This window comes from Hemicordylus capensis, chromosome 3, assembly GCF_027244095.1.
Source record: "Hemicordylus capensis ecotype Gifberg chromosome 3, rHemCap1.1.pri, whole genome shotgun sequence".
Classification (NCBI taxonomy): Eukaryota; Metazoa; Chordata; class Lepidosauria; order Squamata; family Cordylidae; genus Hemicordylus; species Hemicordylus capensis.
The window spans coordinates 43,053,772-43,077,370 of NC_069659.1; the positions used below are offsets into that span (position 1 = coordinate 43,053,772).

General features: G+C 46.9%; 1 protein-coding gene across 11 annotated transcripts in view; it reads left to right on the forward strand.

The window, feature by feature from the left end:
* The window catches only part of NBEA (neurobeachin), a 670,094-nt gene that overhangs the window by 245,384 nt on the left and 401,111 nt on the right, over positions 1-23,599 (forward strand). For all 11 annotated transcript variants that reach the window (XM_053311836.1, XM_053311837.1, XM_053311835.1 and 8 more), the window contains one exon: positions 3,873-4,000. In XM_053311836.1, coding sequence (XP_053167811.1) covers positions 3,873-4,000 — 128 coding nt within the window. The remainder of the gene's footprint in view (positions 1-3,872; positions 4,001-23,599) is intronic.

Sequence of the window (23,599 nt, forward strand, 5' to 3'; positions counted from 1 at the left end):
AGAGCAGCCCCATCCCCTAAGGGGAATATTTTACAGTGCTCACATATAGCCTCACATTCATATGCAACCAGGGCAGACCCAGTTTAGCTAAGGGGACAAGTCATGCTTGCTACCGCAAGACCAGCTTTCCTCCTTCCAACAGAAAACCAAATGCCAGAACCAGCCAGTTGTATATATGTGCTTTTAATCTGTCCCCACTGAAAGGTAATGGAAGATGTCCAGTGAGAACAAAGAATAGAAGTTTTATCTCTCTTCACTCAGTTGGGTACACTGCACATATCTTCTCATACATCATGATAGCGTCTGAGCTTGCCCAGAGGAGAGTAACGAAGGTTTTCTTTGATAATGTCTCGAAGTAAATGTTTGGTCAATCTATTTTGGGGGGTGGGGAAATAGCCTCTTAAGTAGTGTGCCTACTCGGCAAATAGCAAACCCCTGGAAAGCAAGATAAAGTTGTTGTTTAGAAACAATGCCAGAGTTTCCTTTTGTTTGTTCTGGTGTGACGCCGCAATAAGCATGGCTTGAGCTCTTTTCCTTTACCACACACTGTGGACCAGTCCTACTACATGAGTGCCCAATCACATTGATGCCTGGTTTGGTGGTGGTGGTTTTAGAGGCCCTGTGTTACTTAACAATCTGCTTTTGAAATGGAAGGTACTTGCTAAAGCAGATTGTAATGTAATGGACATTTTCTATTCAAAGGGAAACAATAAACATCCTGGCTGAGCGTACCGTTATTTGGATTCTAGTCTCTTAAATATGCAAGGTTGCAAAATAGCTCACTACTTCATTTGCAACAGTTGCTGCCATATCAAATTAATATTTCTTCCATCAGTACAGGTAAGATAGTAGCTATGCAGGAAATTCCACTATTATAATTGACAACAGGAAGAAAGAATAATCCTGCCCCTTTCGTTGCCAGTACATGCTGTGGAGGGAAACAAATCAGGACATCACCCCTTGCACTTTCGGTTACACTAGTGCTTTTGTACTCATTGACCAAAACATTGGAAAGACAGAGGAAGCCGACTAAGCAGCTGTGTGGAATACTCGCTGTTCATAAGCAAACATGCCACACTCCCATCCTTTGGTTTTTAAAGAGGCAATTGGCTTCTTTTTGACATTAGAATTACACAAATTCATTAAAAGTTGTGATAAGCTCCTTTATTGATGGTAGAAAATTTCTAATCTCATGAATGTACAAAATCCTAGACCCTGAGCATACAAGATAGGATTCAACTATGTAGTGAACAGCACTCTGCCATTCCTAAATGTCCAGGCCAATCCTAAATGGGTCAAATCTATGTGAGTCCTTCAAAAAATAACTAGAAAGACTGTCCATTGGTTGTCTTATGTAGGTAGCTCTGACTGGTGTTTAGCTGTTTTAATCAAAGAAACTTTTTTGTGGCCTGTGGTTCAGTGCATCAAGAAAACATTTTTTTAATGAGTTTGAATTGATGGAAGACAGCTTATGGGTAGTGTTAATTTAAATAGATACTTTTATTTTAAAATGGGGGAACCACATGACAGTAGGCATTTTTGCCATTATTAATATCTTTTTTACAATTATTAATTTAAACAAATACTACTACTTGTGCTACTGAGAAATGAGCCGAAATGTGTCCCTTTCCAAGTTGGCCAACATGATCTTTTGGAAAAAATAGTAAGGCCATGATTTAATAATGTGTTAAATGCTTGATTTTATTTTGAATTTGGGATCTGCCTAGAAGAGGTGGAATAGGACTAAAATTTTAAATAAATAAAATGTTGTTGGTCTCATTAATTATTCTTTACATCCCACTCAATTTAGAACAATATTGCTTGCTAATATTTGTGTAGTTCATCACAGTGGGGGAGGGGTGGTGGGAATCCTAGCCAGGCAAAAATAATCCTGGCTGTGGTTTGTAAGGGAATGGCTTAGAATACTCACAAGAATATAAACCGAAAGCTTTCTTTTATATGCTGCATAAATAAATGATTTTATGGATAATGCAACACAAGATTTGAAAGGTAACTTGGGGAAAACAGTAGCTTGCTATGTAACTTGCAGAAAACAAATTTATGTTAATGTATTTATTAGAAACTGTGAAGTGCTCTGAAAGCTTGAGCAAGAACTATGGGTTGATTTTAAAACACTTCTAAGCCATTGAAGATATTTAAACCAATGCAACTTCTTAGCTATTTAATAAGAGGTGAGATGTTTTTTAAGAAGAGGTGAGATGGTTGTACTCTTTAAAATAAAGGAAAATGAAAATACTGGAAAAGCTGGATGTCCCTGAATCTTTTGTAAATCTAGAAGACAGTATTGCTGTTTGAGGTGCTGCTAACTGCCCCTGCCCCCCCCCAAAAAAAACCCCACATTTAATTTAAAAGATAACATTAGACATGGGTAGTACATTCTACTCTGGCATGAGCCAATCCTGACCTTTCTACTAGAGAAGTGTTCTACTTTTGGCTGCATTTTGATTCAAGATTCTGCCCTTGGAATGCAGTAGTGGCAGTGGTTTGCATGAACTTTCCTAGCCAAATACTGTTGGTTTTTTCCTAGTGTAAGCTGCCAACTCACTGCAGTTGGAGCTACAATAATCTTCTGAACACATGCTAGGAAAAAAGGTCGGTATTTTAATCTATGCCTACAATCCAAAATACATTTAATGGGAATTAGGCCCTAAAGAACTCAGTGGCACTTACTTCTGAAAACAATATGGCTAGAATGGAGCTGAAAATATCTTATTGGAGTAGGGCTCACAGGATTCCTGTGGCAAGCCAAGAAGTTGGGTTAAATGTTTAAAATGTTTGGGTTGCATTCCAAAAAAGATAGGTATAACCAAGTTCCCTTGAAATGAATGGAAATCAAGTTTTCATAATTAATTTGTCACATTGATTTCATGAATTATAATTAATTTAGACATGACTAACTTTCTTTGGATATAATCCTTTATAATAAATCCATCAGTAGGAAGTACAAACATATTTTGCATGAATCTACAAGCAGTTAGATAATATCCTTTTGACATCCTTTAAAAATTGAAAATAATAACGGAAAATAAATCAATTCCTATATTATAGATAACATATTATGGTACAGGAGACTGACAGTTTTGATACCATACTAATGATATGGTATCATTGAGAGGAGAGCTGGTCTTGTGATAACAAGCATGACTTAGCTTGTTAGCTAAGCAGAGTCTGCCCTGGTTGCATATGAATGTGAGACTAGAAGTGTAATCACTGTAAGATATTCCCTTCAGAGGGTGGAGCGCTCTGGGAAGAGCAGAAGATTTCAAGTTCCCTCCCTGGCTTCTCCAAGATAGGGCTGAGAGAGATTCCTGCCTGCAACCTTGGAGAAGCCGCTGCCAGTCTGTGAAGACAATACTGGGCTAGATAGACCAATGGTCTGACTCAGTATATGGCAGCTTCCTATGTTCCTAATTATGCTGTACTAACTAAATTATACTTTTAATCACTGTTATCGAACTATTCTATAGTTTGCAGAGTTTTATTGTAAATCATCAATATTATTGTTATTATTATTATTATTATTATTATTATTATTATTAATTCGATTTCTTTGAATTAATGGCTTCCAAAATGACTCAGGGTGGTTTACACAGAGAAATATCAAACAAATAAGATGGATCCCTGTCCTCAAAGGGCTCACAATATGAAAAGAAACATAAGATAGACACCAGCAATAGTCACTGGAGGTACTGTGCTGGGGGTGGGTAGGGCCAGTTACTCTCCCCCTGCTAAATAAAGAGAATCACCACGGTAAAAGGTGCCTCTTTGCCCAGTTAGCAGGGGCAGTATGTTGTTGCATTGTAATTTGTACTGTTTGCTTCTCTGGCCCAAATGTACTTTGTTTTCAACAGCATCACTGCAAAGCTTGAAAGAGCATTGGAAAAAGTGGCCCCACTCCTTCGTGAAATCTTTGTGGACTTTGCCCCTTTCCTGTCTCGAACACTTTTGGGTAGTCATGGACAAGAGCTACTAATAGAAGGTAATAATTTATTTATATTTATTGGCCGGCATTCAGATGTGTTAAATCTGTGCTGTGCTAGCACAGCAAGATTTTTGGTTGGGGGTCAGGGGCAGCATTTGGCAACCCCCTTATTCCTTTGCAGTTGCCTATGCCTCCTGAAAATATGTTTTCAGAAGGCACAGCTGTCTGCAGAAGTAAGGAGAAATCATGCCTCACCATACATAACATCAAACCCACATGCCTCACCATACACAACAACATTCACCCATTAGCCTAAATGTCAGCCATTTGATACGTTAGATTATTCTTAATGTAGGATAAGAACAAATGCAAGTGTGACCATGGACCAATTTTTCAACTTCAGCAGAACTTGTATGTAGTAACTGACACTGATAAATTAAGGAGTGTATATTTTTTACAGTAGTGTGTGAGAGAGGAAACCCTTTATGCAAGTATACCTAAAACTTTTGTCCAGTAATAAAATGGCAGTAGTTTTGCATCCAAAGTTCTTTTTTTGTGGGGGGGGTTGTTTTGTTTGTTGTATTGCTTCTACTGACCATTATACAGTATATCCATGCCTGGTGGATCTGAACTTTTGAAGCTAAGCAAGTTACTTCTGTTGCATCTTTGACTTGTATATCAGACCATTAAATAAATAGTTAGTTTAATGGTACCTGCTCTGTTCAATAAAGAAAAAAAATAAAGTTACTCCCTATGCGGAATTAAGGTTAGATGTGCATTTCAAAATGCACAATATTGAAGAAATGCTTCAAATGAACAAAATATTGCATAACGTTTGCACTGCTGTTGCCTTGCAATAAAGAATAAACATTTGACAGACTTTTCAATGTATACTTAACAAATAACCATCCACCTATTGGCATGGAAGTAATGCAACTTCTTAGCAATTTAATAAGATGTCAGATGGTTGTACTCATTAAAAGAAAAGAAAATGAAAATACTGGAAATGTTGGCTGTCCTGAATCTTTCTTAAATTTTCTATTGCCCAGCATTAAATTTTGTTTATGAGTGCAAAAGGTGGAATTTATAGGCTGGAATAAAAATATCTTCTTCAGCTTGCATCAGGGGCTTACATGAGCAATTGATAATATGTGAAAATTGAATTGTTACACCAGAAAATTAAAACAGTAACATTCAGTTTCCAGTTTTCTTTAGTTCAGAGACTCTGGGTGGATCGTTCATCCTAAATTTCACAGAGATTTCTCAATGGATTTCCCTAAAACAGCAACACCTTTTGAACCTCTTTTTGCATAAAAAATAATTTACCTTGCTTTTAGTTTGTTGGATTATGACCTTGCACTTCATGTGCAGAAGTTCCTTATGCTCAAGGAAAGGAAGGAAAGATTGTGCTCAAGGAACACATTCTTTGATGAGTGGATGGGGTTCCTCCATGAACTGAAGAAGCCTTTGAACAAGGTTAGGATCCAATATATGTTGCACAAAAACAGATTTTATGTTGTAATAATTTTAGGGTTTTTAAAATATAAAAATACATTAATTATAGAAAGTTTTTAAAGTGGTAAATTATTTTAATAAGTTGAGTCACTTTTCTCACTTAAAAATTGATTTCTTCTGTTTTTTATTTTCACTTATCCTGCTGCGGTATTTCAAAATAAGTGGAGATTATTTTTGTTGCCTGATACAAGGAGAAGCTGCCCATTAAGGCAGAAATGAGGTCCTCAGCTCTGTATTATTGCCTATTGCTAATGTGGAGGCTGGATTACATTTACAGAAAACAATTGCTAGGAAGGAAGAGGGCAAAAACAGACTCATGGGCATTTGACCTGTAAATGCTTACCTTTGCACATTCATTTTCTTGACAAACACAGGTTAGTAAAAGTGTGAGGTCATTCACACAATCAAAGGTTTGGGAGCTGTGTGTGCTCCCAGTTTTCAGTTGTGTGCAAGCACAATAGGAGGAAGACCTGGGCAGAAGTGATTGTGTGGAAGCAAGGTAGGAGGAAAACCTAGGTAGCATTTCCTCCTACCTTGCTTCCACACAGTCACTTCTATCAGGTTTTCCTCCTACTTTGCATGCACACAATTGAAAATTGGGAGCACACACTGCTCACAGCACACACAAATTGAGAGTATTGCACAGTTTTTGATTGTGTGGATGGTCATTTTTGTGTGAATGATCATTTTTGTGTTTGCCAAAGCAAACTCTAGTGCCACCCTTAGATACTGATTCAGGTATCCTTAATTTCCAGTGCTTAATTTTTTATTATTTAACCTCATCAAAATAAGGTTAAAAAGTAAACATGTGCCCAGTGTTCAAAACTAGGCCCATATTAATATTGGATTGTATCCCTGCATTCTTATCTCGCTCTTGCAATTGTTTTCTGCTCTTATACATTGTTCTGTAGGGATGTGCATAAAACCGGTTCTCCCGGTTCGGTTCGGGTCCGGACCGGGCCCGGACCGGACCGGGGAGGTTCGGTTCTGGTTTTGCCGGACCACCCCCCCGGTCCGGTTCGGTTTCGAACCGGTTCGGATCCGAACCGAACCGGTTCGGATCACAAAAAGTGGCTGGTTTTGAAGGGGACATTGTGTTCTACCTGTCACCCAAATTTCAAGTCGATTGGACCTTCCTCTGATTTTTTACAAAAAAATTTTTAAAAATTAATTCTTGCCCATAACTCACATTGTGGAGCCCTTAGGGGCAAAAAAGCTGGGGTGGGTGGTAGCCACCCATGGGTGTCCTCCACCCCAAAAATCCCAAGGCAATTGGTTGCTCCTAGTATTATTGGTGAATTTTTGAAGAAAATTTTTTTTCCATTGCCTAGAATGGGGGTTTGGGGCTGCCCCAGACCCGCCTCTGTGGGGTGGCAGCACCCCCAAAGTGGGTCCGGGGCCATGGCAAAAATGCCCTCAGTCCCTCCCTGCAATCCCCGTAGAGATAGGAGTGATGGTTCTGTTGTTTTTCTGAGGTGTTCTGAGTGTAGATTCTATGATAGCTAATGAGATTTCCAATGAGACACCATGAATCCACTCTCATTTGCTATCACAGAATCCACACTCACTCAGAACACCTCAGAAAAACAACAGAACCATCACTCCTATCTCTACGGGGATTGCTGGGAGGGACTGAGGGCATTTTTGCCATGGCCCCGGACCCACTTTGGCGGTGCTGCCACCCCACAGAGGCGGGTCTGGGGCAGCCCCGAACCCCCATTCTAGCCAATGGAAAAAAAATTTTTCTTCAGAAATTCACCAATAATACTAGGAGCAACCCAACAATTGCCACCCCATCTTTTTGGCCCCTCTCTCTGGGCGCCCTAACACGTAACACCTAGTCAGTCCATCTTAATGCCAACCTACTACCACCACTCCTATCCAAGCAAGTAAGAGGAGGACACTCAGAGAGACAACACCCACTCTCTGATCTAACAAAAAGGCCACTGCTGTGCTGCCTGCCAGCACAACAGCAGCAGCGGAGCAGCACACTAAGCACAAGAGCAGCACACAGAGAGAAGAAGCAGGAGGCAGAGCAGCAGAGCAGCAGACCTGCCGCTCTGCATGATGGGTGACGTGATGCCCAAAGAAACCACCGCCTCACTCAGTGCCTGCCACTGACTAGGCCCGACAGACAGAAGCCAGCCAACCTGCTCTGCTCTGCTCTGCTCTGATGCTCCCCATGGATGATGCACACACACCCTACATCTGCATCCCAATGACCAGACCAGACCAGACCAAGTGCGCAGAGTCAGCACAGGCCAGCAGCCACCAGCCCAGAAACAACAACAGCTACTACTGCTACCACCACAACCAGTGTTGCCGCTACAATAACATTCCCAGTCCAGTCACGCACGCCACAGCCTGAGCCTAGCACACAGCCAACAGCTGCTGCCAGCCAGTGCCTGGCAAGCCCAGCCAACATGAGGAGGAGAGAGCTAACAAGTAGACGGCGCACGCACATCACCAACCCATCACGACGGCGCAACTGCAAGGGGAGAGGGCACAATTACAGGCAGGAGGAGGAGGAGGAGGCAAGGCAATCCTAGCACAGATTTGAAAGTTTAAAATCCACCAGGACATCTTCTAGAATCTAGACTTCTGTTTTTTCTACCACCAGCTGTAGTGTCTAGTTAGTCAGTGTGCTGTGCAGCTGAGCTGAGCTGAGCTGAGCTGCATGTGAGGAAGGGTGATTGTAGCTAGTTCTTTAGTTTCAGCAGACTGAGCATTGAGCATGGGCAGTGGCCTTGGGAAGCAACACAATTACACGACACTCACCTGCTGCTGCTGGTTCTAGAAGTTGCCTCTTCTCGTCTTCACCTCTTCGTGTGTGTGTGTGTGTGTGCAGTGAGTGCATGCCTTTTGCCTTGCTGGAAAGAAATGCTTCTCTGGTCCACCACCACATATCTGCTCAAGGACACAGAGGCCCAAGGCAGAGGTGGTGGTGGCACCAGTGTGAGTGCATGTGTGCTGGTGGTGTTTGCCACCACAGGTGTTTTGTGTGTGTATGTGTGCGCTGCTAGCTAGGAGGGGGGAGGGAGGCAGGGAGGGAGGCAGGGAGGCAGGGGGGAGGAAAGGGGAGGGGGAGAGGGATGTAGAGGGGATTGAAGGGGGGAGGGTCCGGCTCAGAGTTGGTCAGCCACATATTTGTGCACACACGTGCTCACGTGTGTGCTTCGGTGGGAGAGACCAGACTCTCATCATCTGCCAGACCGGGGTTGGGGGCAGGTGAGGCGGTGGTGGGCTGGGAGGGAGGATGGAAGGTGGTGAAGAGGAAGGGGAGAGGATGAGAGGGGAAGGATGGAGGGAGGCATGGGGGGGAGGAAAAAAAAATGTAGACAGACACACACCACACTACACACAGAAAGCATCCACACACAGAGACAGTGCTAGGCATCCATTCACACAGACAGACAGACAGACACACAACAGGAAGAGACAGACTGAGCCTGCACCACACACACACACACAGACCCAATTCCCCCCCTGCACAGTTATCAATCAATATGTTGTGTTGGCAGCCAGTTCATTGCTATTCTGATGGTTTTGGGTTTTTTGCCATCAGCCAACATCAACAGTGACCACAATCAAGATGAACATAAGATGATAATAATTCATTCGTTTCATTTCAAAAAATCACCCAATCATTTTCTCCATGTAAACCAAGCCCCCCACACATGATTTCTGGTGACATTTTCAATAAAATCAATTCATTTGGCATTCATCATTTTGTTCTCCCTTTGTCACCTTTTTTTCTTTCTTTTGCATAATTTTGAGGCTTGATTTTGACATGGGGTTTTTAAAGAAAAAATTATTTACATGTTTATTTACTAGTATTTACATATCTACACTGCATTTTTGAACGTATACCCGCCGCTGCCGCTAAGTCTAGTACTCCGTGGGCTGTGCTACTTTGGGGGGGGTGTGCCGTGCCCACGCCAGGTCCCCAAATGCTGACAGGTGGATAGATAAAGGGCCTGTGCTGGTCAGCATTGGGTTTCTTTTTAGGTGGGCGTGGGCATTGTAAACATCTGGCCAGTCGCAGCACTACAACAACTACTACAACTGCATCTCTGTGTGGGCACACTACACGCTGCGACTGGCTGGCACGGCTCAGCATCTGTCACGTCAGCTCAGCTAGAGGTGGAAGGGGGGAGGGTAGGGATAAGCAGAGGTCGAGCCAGGCAGGTGACCAACCATGGGGCAACCCACGGTAATCACTCGCCCGTCTCAAACTGCAGCTTGGGGTAGCCCAACAGGGGGAGGTTCACCTTAAGGAAGACCAGCTGCTCCACCAGACCAGGGTCCAAGCGGGAGCGAGAGGGTGTCACCACGTCCCCGGCACGTGAAAACACCCGCTCGCTCTGGACACTGGTTGGGGGGCAGGAGAGGAGGCGCACAGCCACCACCGCCAGGTCTGGCCAGACTTGGCGGCGGCTCGCCCAGAACTGTGCGCAGTCCATGCCGTCTCCCTCCACAGGCTCCTCCAAGTACTGCGCAACGCATTGCTCAGCACTGGAGGGGGGCCTGGCAGGTCGAGCCTCCCGCATACCAGGCATGGCGCCATAGCAGAACCGCTGAAACCACTGGGCGGATCTCGAGTCGGTAGCAAATGGCTGCTGCGATGGCGCCGCCTGGGATGCCGCGCTGCTGGACTGGGAAGAGGGAGGGGAAGGGGAAGCTGACGCCGGCTGGCCGCCCATGCTGCTGCTGGGTGCGGGTTGGGCCGCGAGGGCTGCCCCCGCACCACTACCACTACCAACACCCTGGTCTCTGCGGGCCCTAGCGGCCTCCTCCTCCCTAACCTTCTCGACCAGGATGCCCTTCCACCTGGGCAAGTCGTCGGCACTCACGGCATTGCCCTTGAGGGCTGGGTGACAGAGACAAGCGAGGACATACTCCTCCCTGTCTCCCAGCACATCAACGAGCCGCTTGTCAACCCCAGACCTCAGCCTCCCAGCCAGAGCACGACCCTCTGGCGTGGTCAGAGAGATATGGAGTCCACCCATCAGCTTCTCGAGACCAACAGCTGTGGGCAGCGCCTGGCTCAAGGGAGTGGTGTCGCCACACAAGCCCTTCGTGGCAAGCTGGAAGGGCTCGAGTGCCGACACCGCCTCGGACATCTGCTTCCACTCTGCGTTTGAGAAGTCGCAGACATCCAAGGACTCGTCCCTCGCCAGGGCGACAAGGGCTCTCTCCTGCTCCAACAGGCGCTGGAACAGGAGGAAGGTGGAGTTCCACCGCGTCTCCACATCCGTAGGGATGAGATGGCGAGGAAGGCCAAGGTCATCCTGCTTCTGGCGAAGCAGTCTCCTGGACTTCTCGCTGCGGTGGAAGTGGGCGGCCAGCTTGCGGGACTTATCCACAAGCGTGGCCGTGGCAGCAACAGCAGCTGCGATGGGGCGGGCCCCCTTCTCCTGGGACGCCTTCAGCTCCTTAAGGCCAAGGGCGTCCCTGACGGTCAGATGGAGCGTGTGTGCCATACACCGTATGTTCACACAGTCCATGACTGTCTCGACAGCGGCGGTAACGTTGGCTCCATTGTCGGTGACAATGAAGCCGCGGGAGAGGTGTGGACACCCGCCAATCCACTCCTCTATCTGGCGGTCGAGTACGGCCGCCACCTCCTCCGCGGTGTGCCTCGTGTCCATCGTCTCCACGTGCAGGACGGCCCACCTGTGCCGTAGTGCAGCGGGAGCCGCGCCGGACCCGGAAGCATCGCCCGCGGAGGTCCCCTCACTCTCCGGTCCCCACCAGTGGGCAGTGAGGGCCAGGAAAGAAGCGTGCATCCCACTGACACTGGTCCAGAGGTCAGTCGTGAAATGCACGCTTGTCCCGGCCGGAGCTGCACGCAGCTCGGCTGACACGAGCTCCCTGCACCGGCGGTACAGGGAGGGGACCACGTTCCGGCTGAACGTCGTCCTTGAGGGGATGACTTATTCGGGAGCCAGGTATTGGAGAATACGGCGGAAGCCGTTGTTCTCGACCACCTGAAACGGCTGGTCATCGGTGGAAATCATCTCCCCTATGAGGCGGGTGAGGTGATGATGGTCCACGCGAACAATACGCTGGCTGCCCGAGGACTGCGTCCACCGCTGGACGGGCAGTGTAGCCTGCCTGCTGGCTGGCACACTGCCGCTGCCCGCCCTAGTGGCAGATGCACAAGGCGCACTAGCGCTGCCAGCCTGTCCCCTGAGACCTGGGTGGTGACGCTCTAGGTGTCTCCACAAAGGCGTCGTACCCAGGTGCGCAGGGTCCCTTCCACAGCTGACAAGCATCCTGCAGTGGACACAGCGGGCGTGGAATGGGTCATCTTGAGGGACCTCAAAATGCACCCATGCACCACTGCCCTTGGCCTCCTGCGCCCTGGGCGCCGTCCTAGGCCGTTTCTCGCAGGGTGGCTGCAGTCCTAGGGGGGGGGCGGCCGCCGCTGCCTGCCCACTGCTGCCACCCAACCCGCCCCTTCCACCCTCCACAGCGGAGGAAGGGCCCAGCTCAACTGGCATCGGAGAGGCAGGCCTCTCCTCCACCACCTCGCCAGACCGCTCCCCACCAGAGTGTCGGGCTTCACGAGGGGGGGCCCCACTGAGCGGCGAAAGGATAGGGGGAAGGGGCCCCAGAGGGAGGGAGAACCTGGCTGCATCGCTGCCAGCCGCACGGTCCTCACCGCCCTCTACCTGCTCTTCCAACTCCACAGTCTCCTCCACCTCAACAACTGGCGGTAGCTCAGCAGCACCTGGTGCCGCCGGCGAGGAGGGACCCGCCACAGCCCTAACGGTGCCTCTGCCTCTGCCGCGATTGGCGGCAGCAGGCGTGGGGAACTGAATCCTGCGCACCAAAGATGGGGCTGGAGCAAAGAATTCTCCAATGGGGAGAACTGGGGTGTCCTCAGGCTCCCCGCGTCCTCTCCCTCCCCATGCCGCAGGCGCACCCCGCACCTGGCCTCTCCCACCTCTGCCTGCCAGCCTTGAGCGAGCCCTGCCCGCCACACGGCGCTCAGACATGCTGCTAGGTCAGAAGGAGGGAGACTTTAGGAGGAAGGCCAGACAGGGTCAGAAAAATAATTTGGAGGGGCTTAGGGGCCAAAAAAAAGGCAGCTGATTTGGAGGCGGCGGGGGGGAAGTTTGTTTTCAAAAAAGGAAGCCAATTGGGGGGAAAGGAAGACTTTTTGATATGGGGGGGGGAAGCCAATCGAAGTGAGGGGGAGGGTGTCCTTTTTGAATTTGGGAGTCAACCACCAAGCCAATTGGGGAGATGGGTCTGGGAGGGGTTTTTTTTAGAAAAATAGGGGGTTAAAGGGTGGAACCCCGGTGTGGGAGGGTGGCACGGGCAGTTGGGTGGAGTAGTTGTGGTGTGGGTGGCAAGTTTTTAGCTTTTTTTGGGGGGGAGAGTGGATGGGGGGAGGGCACAGCACCTACCGGGGGTGGGGGAGGGATGCAGTCAACGCTTGGGAACCTGCAGATCAAAGGAGGAAACCCTTATTTAGTGAACTGGAACACAAAGTGTGGGTTCTGGGGGGTGGTTCTCAAGTAATGCTCCTGTGGGGGGAGCATCAAACTCAATGCAGCCTATTTAGTGACTCTAAATTGCACACAACCAAAACCAGAACCCAGTCACACCAACACAGAGGTTGAACCCACCCACTCTGTGACTCTGCCTGCCCAATGCCATGGCAAGCAAGCAGCAGCAAACACTTGATGGCAGCCTCATGGATTGAACATCATGATCATCATCATACGTGTTGGCCCAGCATGTAGTGGCAGCATCAGAGCCCAGCCAGGACCCCACTCAGACTGCCCCAGAGGCAAGGAAGCACTCTGGCATGGCATGGGCCCAGCATGTAGTGGCAGCATCAGAGCCCAGCCAGGACCCCACTCAGACTGCCCCAGAGGCAAGGAAGCACTCTGGCATGGCATGGGCCCAGCATGTAGTGGCAGCATCAGAGCCCAGCCAGGACCCCACTCAGACTGCCCCAGAGGCAAGGAAGCACTCTGGCATGGCATGGGCCCAGCATGTAGTGGCAGCATCGCATCAGAACCCTGGACCCCACTCAGACTGCCCCAGAGGCAAGGAAGCACTCTGGAAGGCACCTGTTCAAAAACCACCTGCAAGACGCATGCAATGCAACGCAACACACAGCAGCAATTTCTTTACTGGGCATGGGCATGAAGACACAAGTTTTACAACAGTACATCTCCTCTCCAAGGTTCCCTCCCTCCTCCCCACACCCAAATGCATTTCAGAATAGGGGTGTCCCTATTTAAAACCGCCAGCTAGGGAGAGAAAGGGGCAACAAAAGGTGCACAATCGCACACGCACTAACCCCTCTTCTTCCGGTCCTTCTCCTGCCGCTCACTGCTGGTCACGGATTCGCCGCCGCCAGCCAGCCACCCTGGGCTGAGACACAGCAGGGCGGCCGCACGAGGCACACAGGCAACCGGGGTAGTTCAACAACGATGGAGGGGCAGAAGTGAGGAGACAACACTATTTGTGTCGCTCAACTCACCCCCAAGCAGAGACAAAATCAACCAAAAACTATAAAAAGAAAAAAAAAACCGATGGCAGCCGCCAGGTGGGTAGGCTACTGTGTGCGGCTGCAGCTGTGGGAGAGGAGGTGGAAAGTGAATGGGAGCAGAGAGAGAAAAGACTAAGAGAGAGAGAAAAGAGAGGGGGGGCAGGGACAAAGAGAAAGAGAGGAGAGAGAGAGAAAAGAAAGAGAGAGAGAGGAGAAAGAGAGATGATAGAGAGAAAGAGGAGAGAGGAGAGAGGAGAAGCGCAGCGCAGCAGGGAGGGGGGATTCAGGTGTGGGGGGAGGACACAGCAGTAGCAGCGGTCCAAAGAGGTGGGGGGAGCAGAGAGGGTGTGTGTGGTTGGGGGCTAGTGTGTGGCAGGGGGCCTGGGGTAAGTGGAGAGAGTCGGGGGCAAGGAGAAAAAGAGGTGGGGTGGGGGGAGCAGAGAGGGTGTGTGTGGTTGGGGCTAGTGTGTGGCAGGGGGCCTGGGGTAAGTGGAGAGAGTCGGGGGCAAGGAGGAAAAGAGGTGGGGTGGGGGGAGCAGAGAGGGTGTGTGTGGTTGGGGCTAGTGTGTGGCAGGGGGCCTGGGGTAAGTGGAGAGAGTCGGGGGCAAGGAGGAAAAGAGGTGGGGTGGGGGGAGCAGAGAGGGTGTGTGTGGTTGGGGCTAGTGTGTGGCAGGGGGCCTGGGGTAAGTGGAGAGAGTCGGGGGCAAGGAGGAAAAGAGGTGGGGTGGGGGGAGCAGAGAGGGTGTGTGTGGTTGGGGCTAGTGTGTGGCAGGGGGCCTGGGGTAAGTGGAGAGAGTCGGGGGCAAGGAGAAAAAGAGGTGGGGTGGGGGGAGCAGAGAGGGTGTGTGTGGTTGGGGCTAGTGTGTGGCAGGGGGCCTGGGGTAAGTGGAGAGAGTCAGGGGCAAGGAGGAAAAGAGGTGGGGTGGGGGGAGCAGAGAGGGTGTGTGTGGTTGGGGGCTAGTGTGTGGCAGGGGGCCTGGGGTAAGTGGAGAGAGTCAGGGGCAAGGAGGAAAAGAGGTGGGGTGGGGGGAGCAGAGAGGGTGTGTGTGGTTGGGGCTAGTGTGTGGCAGGGGGCCTGGGGTGAGTGGAGAGAGTCAGGGGCAAGGAGGAAAAGAGGTGGGGTGGGGGGAGCAGAGAGGGTGTGTGTGGTTGGGGGCTAGTGTGTGGCAGAGGGGTGTTGGGGGGAAGGGGAGGGGGCAACAACAAACAGCAAAGGAGAAACTGGAACAACTCGGGCAGCAGCAGCGATTAGGCTGGATGGGGTGGTTGGGGGAGGAGCTTGGCCTGGGCTAGGGTCTGGGAGGAGGGAGGGTGGGGGGGGCAGGCAGGGGGGGGAGGAGGAGGAGGAGGGTAGCAAAATATATAAAGCAATATATATCAAGAGAACACAAGCCAGAAGTTTAAAAAAAAATGAAAAGAAAGACTATAACCAGCAGAAAAAACTTGGGGGTGGGGGTGTGGGGAGGGGGAACCAAACACAGACTCTGAGGGGGGCCACTAAGTGAACAGAGACAATTAAACCACAATTGCTGCAAATTAATAATAGCAAATGAATAAGTGGAACCAAGCAAAGAAAACTGGACTCTGTTTGGCAGCAGCAAACTTGGGAGAAGGCTGGATGGGGTGGGGTTGGGGTGGGGTGTGGTTGGACTTGGAGGGGCAAGTTTGGAGCAGGGAACCAAAACTGATTATATGGGACAACAAGAAACAACAACAGAATCCTCTGGGGGTGGGGGGGAGGGATTCAGGGAACCAACTCGCAGGGCAGCAGCAGTCAGCAGAAACAAACAAAATGGTACAATTTAAGCAAAACCAGCAAGCAATATATAAATGAAACCAATGGAATGCAATGTGAAAATCAAAAAGTTGGACAAAAACAAGGCAGGACAAAGAGCAATAATTAATGGAAGAAGATTTAAAGCAATGAGGATGCAGTGGGTGAGAGTGGGGGAGGGGGAGGGTAGGCCCAAAGGATGAGAAGGGAAAGGGGGGGGAGGGGGGAGAAAAGCAGACAGACAAGGAACAGGGAAAATTGGGGGAAATTAAGAAGAAAGTAAAGTGAAGTAACACACAGTATACAGACAAGAGACAGACAGAGAGAGGAGACACACAGAGAGTCACAAAGGGCAGGTGGACAAAGGATTAGACAGAGAGCACACACAGAGAGACACAGGACACAGTCAGGACTCACAGAGACACCAGAGCAGCCAGCAAAGGGCAAGCAGGTCTCAGAGATGATCCCACAACTGCAGCCAAGAGAAGTTTCCAGAGAAGAGGCTTGGGTTTATATAGGTTTGAAATTCCCTCCTTTGGGAGCCCCCACCTTTGCACTCCCCCCACGGCCAACAGGGTGCCAGCTCTCAACAGTGCAACAGCCAAGCAGCCTACCAGACCAAAGGACTCATTCTGGCCAATCAAGGATCAATAGCGCAGCCATTACAATGCCTGGAAATAGCATCACAAAATGGATGCAAGGAGGAGCAATAGTTTCGGGAAGGAGACACAAAATGGAGGACACACTTGGAACTTTAAAGAGACACTCCAGAGACTCAATTTCATTCCCGAACCGGTTCGGGAAACCCGAGCCGGTTCGGTACTGAACTGGCTCGAATTCGGTCCGGCTCGGTCCCCGGAAGGGCCCGATTCGGTCCGGGATCGAGCCGCCGGATCCGGACCGGTTCGGACGAACCGGTCCGGATCCGAACCGAACCGCACATCCCTATTGTTCTGTAATGCTGATAGGTTTCAGTGATGCTTTCTAAGTACAGTGAAATTGATGTGGCTTTAGAGCCCATGGAAGAACACGGAGCGGCCATTCTTAAGGGACTTTCTTTGTTGTCATTCAATTTCAATCACACCCTTGGTCCAAGAAGCTTAGGTCAGCATCCAATTTTATCTTCCCCCATCCATTTTATTCTCACCAACAACCCTAAAAGGAAACTTAGGCTGGAAAGATAGTAACTAGCTAGCCTACAGTCATCCAGTGAGCATCATAGTTGAGTGGGGATTGAATTTAAGTTTTCCTGCTTCTAGTCCAATATTCTAGCCACCACATCAGTGCTCATTTAATACATTACCTTCATACAAAGTGTAATCTGAGTGTAGAAAAATACACTAAAATTTCAAAATTTGAGGAATTTTGCTTTTTCCTCATCTGCATCAATATCACCTATGAGTACCTAAGTGGCCCATCTATTCCTCAGGGGTAGGAGAGTAGAGGAATGTCTTTGTCTTTACAGAGAGTGCAAAATAGCTTCCTTCCCTCCAAAAGTCCTTTTTGCTTGCAGAAATATATCCCTGAGGGTTGTTGAAGGGAGGGAAAGAAACAATTGCTTCCAACTCCCGCTCGGCCCACACTCGGCTGTGGAACAAGGCTTTGCCTCAGTTGTGCTGCAGCTTCTCTGTGAGGGTGCAGCCTTCTGCTCTCCTATGGCTGTGTAACTTGTGGGAGGTGCCCTCCCATAAAATTCCTAGGTACTAGATGTTAGTGTCAATATAAGTGCAAATCAAGGCCTTTTGTACACAACCACCCTGCTCATGGTGACAGCATTTCTCTTTCCCCCTATGACTGCTCTCGGCTTATGTCAAATAACTAGTCTCACTCAGCAGGAAGGCAACTTTCAACCCTTCACTAAACCATCACCCATTGAGATCATCCCGAGAGGTTTGTCTCAGGTTGCCACCATCTTGCCTGGTGGCCACACGGGGATGGGCCTTCTCTGTTGCTGCCCAGAGACTGTAGAATGTGCTCCCTACTGAAATATGAGCCTCTGCATCTCTGAAAACCTTTTAAAAGCACTTGAAAACTTATCTCTTCACACAAGATTTTAAATCTGACTCTGGTTTTAAATTGTTTGCAAGTTTTTATTTTTCTGTGTTTTAACCTGTTTTATGTCACTGTAAACTGCCCAGACATGAAGGCTTGGGGTGGTGTACAATTTTTTTTAAAAATAAACTTTTATTCAGTTTTTCACAACATAAGATACACACACGCACACACCAAAGAGAAAAAAGGAAAGAAAGAAACCACCAAACAAACAAAAAACAAGAGGACTTCCATCTCATCATTTGAATAAGTATCAGTTACAATACCCAAGCCTTGCCTTGTAATTTAATCGTTCTCCCCCTGATAAATCATACGAAAGTCAGCTCTAGGGTACAAATTTGATAAATAAATAAACACACATTGGGGCCATTCACATGAGCTACCGGGCAGGCAGTGGGGGGGAGCTTCCCAAACCTTGCATTCCCCCCAGACAATACTTTGCTGCTTTGTGGGAGTGCACTCCATGCTCCCACCCGATTAACCCTGCTCCATGCAGTGCAGAGAAGGGTGGAGGTCCCAGCCTCCAAGAAACTCAAAGTGCAGTGAATGGGGCAGTGGCAAGCGCAGTGCATGTGGGACTCCCCAGGGGACAGACATTCTAGGCACCCATCTCTGTGTCAGCACGAGGCAGCTCACACTGACACATGACAAGAGGATAAGGACACATTTAACCCTTAAAACCCGGGCTGCAGTGATGGGTTTACACAGCAGCAGCACTGGGATCCGTGGAGATCTTGGTGGTTTTCACAGGTAGGCTTGGCTTCTTAGGCCTGGGCTTGGCTGCTCGCAAGAACAGCCTTATTGAAGATATGCAGTGGTATGCAGGATGTATGTCTACATAATGGCAAACATCTATAGTATTTCTTTGTTATTTACCAATCATATTTATTTGCCGCCTGATCTATGTATCTCTAGGCGGTGTACAAAGTTTTAAAAAACCACAGCAAATGTAACATATAAAACAATTAATATTCACCAATCTCAGAAGATAAAAACACATTAACGGTAACCCGGACCTAACCACAGCAAATGTAACATATAAAACAATTAATATTCACCAATCTCAGAAGATAAAAACACATTAATGGTAACCCGGACCTAAGCCCTGAATGGCTTTGATCCAGGTTACCTTAGAGAGTGCCTTCTTCAGCATGACCCCACGGCACGTTAAGGTCATCTGAGGAGGTCCGTCTCCAGTTACCACCGGTTCATCTGGTGGCGACTCAGAGGTGGGCCTTCTCTGTACTGTAGCTGCTCCTGGGCTGTAGAATGCACTCCTGGAAGAAGTCCATAGCTTGAGTTCATTGTTGGCCTTCAGGAGAGCCTTAAAACCCATCTGTTTGGCTTGGCCTTCCAGGGTTTTTAAACAGTTTAAAATGTTTTAATTGTTCATGATTTTAAGCTTTTGTAATGATTGTTTTTAAAGGACTGATTCACAGGTTTTCTTTTTGCTGCTGTGCACCGCCCAGAGCTATTTAGATGGGCCAGTATATAAATGTAATGAATTTCAGAAGATAAAAACACATTAATGGTAACCTGTTATAATATATTTATTATAAATGTAATTAAAAATAGTATTTAAAATTTCAGTTAAAAGCCTGAGAAAACAGGTACGTCTTGAAGGTTTACCTAAAAGCAAACAGAGAAGGAGATCCTCTTAATTCAATAGGCAGCATATTCCAGAGCTTCAGGGCATCCGCAGAGTTGGCCTGGTCCCGGGTCGCCACCAAATGAGCTGGTGGCAACTGTAACTGGACCTCTCCAAATGATCTTAATAGGCGACAGGGTTCATGACAAGAAGGCAGTCTCTTAAGTACCCTGGACCCAAGCCGTTGAGGGCTTTTTTAATTTATTTATTTATTTATTTAATTTTTACATTTTTATATAAGAAACATTTCAGCAGGCAGTGCAATTCTTTTAGAATTGGTTTAATGTGGTCTATTTGGGTTGACCATAGACTATTCTGTCTGCAGCTTTCTGTACCTGTAGTAGTTTCTGGACTACATACAAAGGCAGCCCCACATAGAGTGCATTACAGTAGTCAAGCCTAGAGATTACCAGCATATGCACCACTGTTTTAAGGTCAGTTACCTCCAGAAATGGATGTAGCTGACATATCAACTGAAGCTGATAAAAAGTGCTCCTGGCTACTGCCTCAACCTGAGAAACCAGAAATAGTTTGGGATCCAGGAGCACTCACAGGCTATGTACCTGATTTCTCAGGGGAAGTGTAACCCCATCCAGAACAGGCAGGTCTAAACCATCTCTTGGGTCCCAACTCCCTACAGTCAGTACCTCCGTCTTATTTGGATTCAACTTCAGTTTGTTATCCCTCATTCAGCCCATTACTGCCTCCAGGCAGGCATTTAGGGAAGTTATGCTATGCCCTGATGAAGTTGGTATGGATAAATAGATCTGGGTGTCATCAGCATATTGATTATACCCTACACCAAACTTCCTGATGATTGCTCCCAGCGGTTTCATGTAGATATTAAAGAGCATTGGAGACAGTATGGAGCCTTGTGGAACTTGACACTTTAGCTCTTGCTTTGCAGAGCAACAGTGTCCAAGTAACACCATCTGGAATCTACCCGAGAGGTAGGAAAGCAACAACTGTAAAACAGTGCCACCCAAGCCCACCTCCCTCAAGCGACCGAGTAAGATACCATGGTTGATAATATCGAAAGCCGACAAGAGATCATACTCCTTCTGTTGATACCCATTTGGAGATCATCCATGAAGCTGACCAAGGCGTTCTCAACCTCATAACTCACTCAAAAGCCAGTTTGAAATGGGTCTAGATAATCTGTATCATTCAAAACTGACTGGAGCTGAGATGCCACCACCTACTCAGTCACTTTGCCCAACCATGGAAGATTAGAAACAGGTCTGTAATTAGCCAACTCTGAGGGATCCAATGCAGGTTTCTTCAAATAAGGTCTAATAATAACCTCCTTAAGACATCCTGCCCTCCCTTAGAGAAGCATTTATAATATTTATCAGACCCTCTCTGGTAATACGATTACCAGATGAAATAAGCCAAGTTGGTCAGGGGTCAAGAGAGCAGGTTGTAGGACGCAGAGTCTGCAGCAGTTGGTCCACATCCTCAGAAGTCACAAACTGAAAGTGATCCAATCTAATCCTATAAGAGGAGTTACTGGACACATCTACAATAGGCCCTGCAATAACTGTGGAATCCAGTTCAGCCCGAATACAAGAGATTTTATCTGCAAAAAAGTCATTAAAGACATCACAGTGAATGAATGATGGTTCCAAGTTCAAATCCAAGGACGAGGTGGCATAAACTAGCCCCCTCACAACCCTAGACAACTCAGTTGGATGTGAATTTGTGGAAGCAATGTGGGCAGGAAAGAACCGCTTCTTTGCTGCCCACACTGCCAGAACATAGATCTTCTAATATGCTCTGTGCTGTGATCTGTTGGATTTGTGCCATGTCTTCTTCCACTAGCACTCTAGTTGTCTACCTCACTGCTTCATCTCCCTTGGTTCTTCTGAATATCATGAGGCTAATTTTGAAGCAGGTCGGAGAGGACACTTTGGAGCAATTGTGTCTACCACTCTAGTGAGTTCATTATTCCATGTTTGCACTAGAGCATCGGTAGAATCACTAGCAGAGCAAACTCCAAACCCTTCCAAGGCTTCTTGGAATCCTGTTGGATCTAATAACCTTCTCAGGCAGATCAGCCTAATGGGTCCTTCACCTTTGCAGAGGTGGGTTGTGATTGCAAGTCCTACCGTAACCAGATGGTGATCCGTCCATGACAATGGGAAGATGACAGGAGTCCCCACCCACGGAACACCACCCTGATCAGAGCATCATGTGCTGATCCAGAAACCAACTGGGATAAGCCCATAGATGTCATGGCCGTTATGAACTCCTGAGCCGCTCCTGATAACATGGTCCCAAAACAAACATTGAAGCCCCCAACAAGAACAACCAGGGCCAATGCCAACTCAGCAAACAGGTCCAATACACATAGTATGTGTGTCTCATTTATGCCAACTTCCTGTTCAGTAGCTTTAAGGCAGGTTTATAACATGTCATACTTTATAGAACTGTGTTGCACAAATGCAAAGAAATATGTAATTACTGAAATCAGCTTCTTAAAAAAAAATACATATGACATTAGGATTCCGCTCTTCTGAGAATGCCTATTTCAAGCACTTCAAGTTTTCATGCTACATGCACAGCAGTTCTTATTAAAGCACTTTACTACTTCAGGAGGTTTAGAGTAGTTCACTTTATATGAGATCTTACAAATCAACAAACAAGTCAGTATCTTTCTGGCCATTGTTAATGTAACCTCTTGGTTCAATTTAAGTTTACATGGGTAACTGATATCAGTCATATTTTTTAATGTTCAACCAGTGTTATCTGCTGCAATTAGCATCTGTCACCACATCATGTATAAAGGTAAAGTTGTGCTGTCAAGGTGGTATCAATTCCTGGCAACCACAGGGCCCTGTGGTTTTCTTTGGTAGAATACAGGAGGGGTTTACCATTGCCTCCTCCTGCGCAGTATGAGATGATGCCTTTCAGCATCTTCCTAGATCGCTGCTGCCCGATATAGGTGTTTCTCATAGTCTGGGAGACATACCAGCAGGGATTCGAACCAGCAACCTCTTGCTCTCTAAGCAAGTTACTTCCCCGCTGTGCCATTAGGTGGCTACATCATGTATATTAATTCCTACATGTATATTAATTCCTAAATTCCAACATTTGTCACAAGTTGTGACAAATGTTGAAACTTATGAAATGAGGAGGATGGCTGTATAGAGATACAGGGGTCTTGTTGTTTTCCCCCCCTTGTTAAATGTGTGTCTTTCCACAAATTTCTCTTTATTTCCGTAAAGTTAGTTTTACATATCTCTGCTGTTTGTATCCTGCATAGTTCATATCTGAAGTGCAGAAATTGTTCTCCCAGGGAGATATTTATTTATTATGTGCCTTTTATACTGTTAAGTACTACTGAATGTGTACTTTTGACCAAAACAACAACTTTTGAATAAAAATGGTAGATATGATCAGAAATAAGGTTAATAAGGAAATTTTATTGTTCTAATTTTTATTAGTAGTATGTTTCCAATATTGTTAAAAAAATTAATTTATTATTATTTAAACTGTTTTAATCATATATACTCTATTTACTGCTGTATAACTGTAATCTTTTTCTTTTGTTTTGGCTTGTGGCCGTAACATTAAAGATTCTATCATTCTATCATGATCAGAAAAACATAAAAACAATATATATAAAAGCCATCAGACCAAGAACAAATTGGTGCCAGATGGGGAATATATACAGATGTTTATACAAATTCTTGTTATCTTTTGGCAAATACATGTTCATTTGAAGCAATGGCTCTTTATGTTTTAATTAATTAATTAAATTAAATTATTTTTATACCACCCAAAACGCAAGAGTGCATTTGGGATGCTGGGAAATGGGAGTGGGGCTACTACAAATGGGAGGTGAAAAAGAATAACCAGCTTTCCCCCACAATGTTACCAAGAGAAAAGTTACTTGAATACAACAAAAAAGAAAAGATACAAGTCCACTTGTTATAATTTACAGCTCTTAGTCCTATATATTTAAAAACATCATAAAAGAACTACAACCCATTATCGAGACTGATCCCTGTCTCAAAGAATCTATAGAGAGTGTGCTATTAGTGTCATACAGACAACTGTCTAATCAGAAGCTCACACTAAGAAACAGCAAATGCACCCTATCAAATATGGCACCAGACCACACAACAACAGATGCCAGCTATGCCCTTT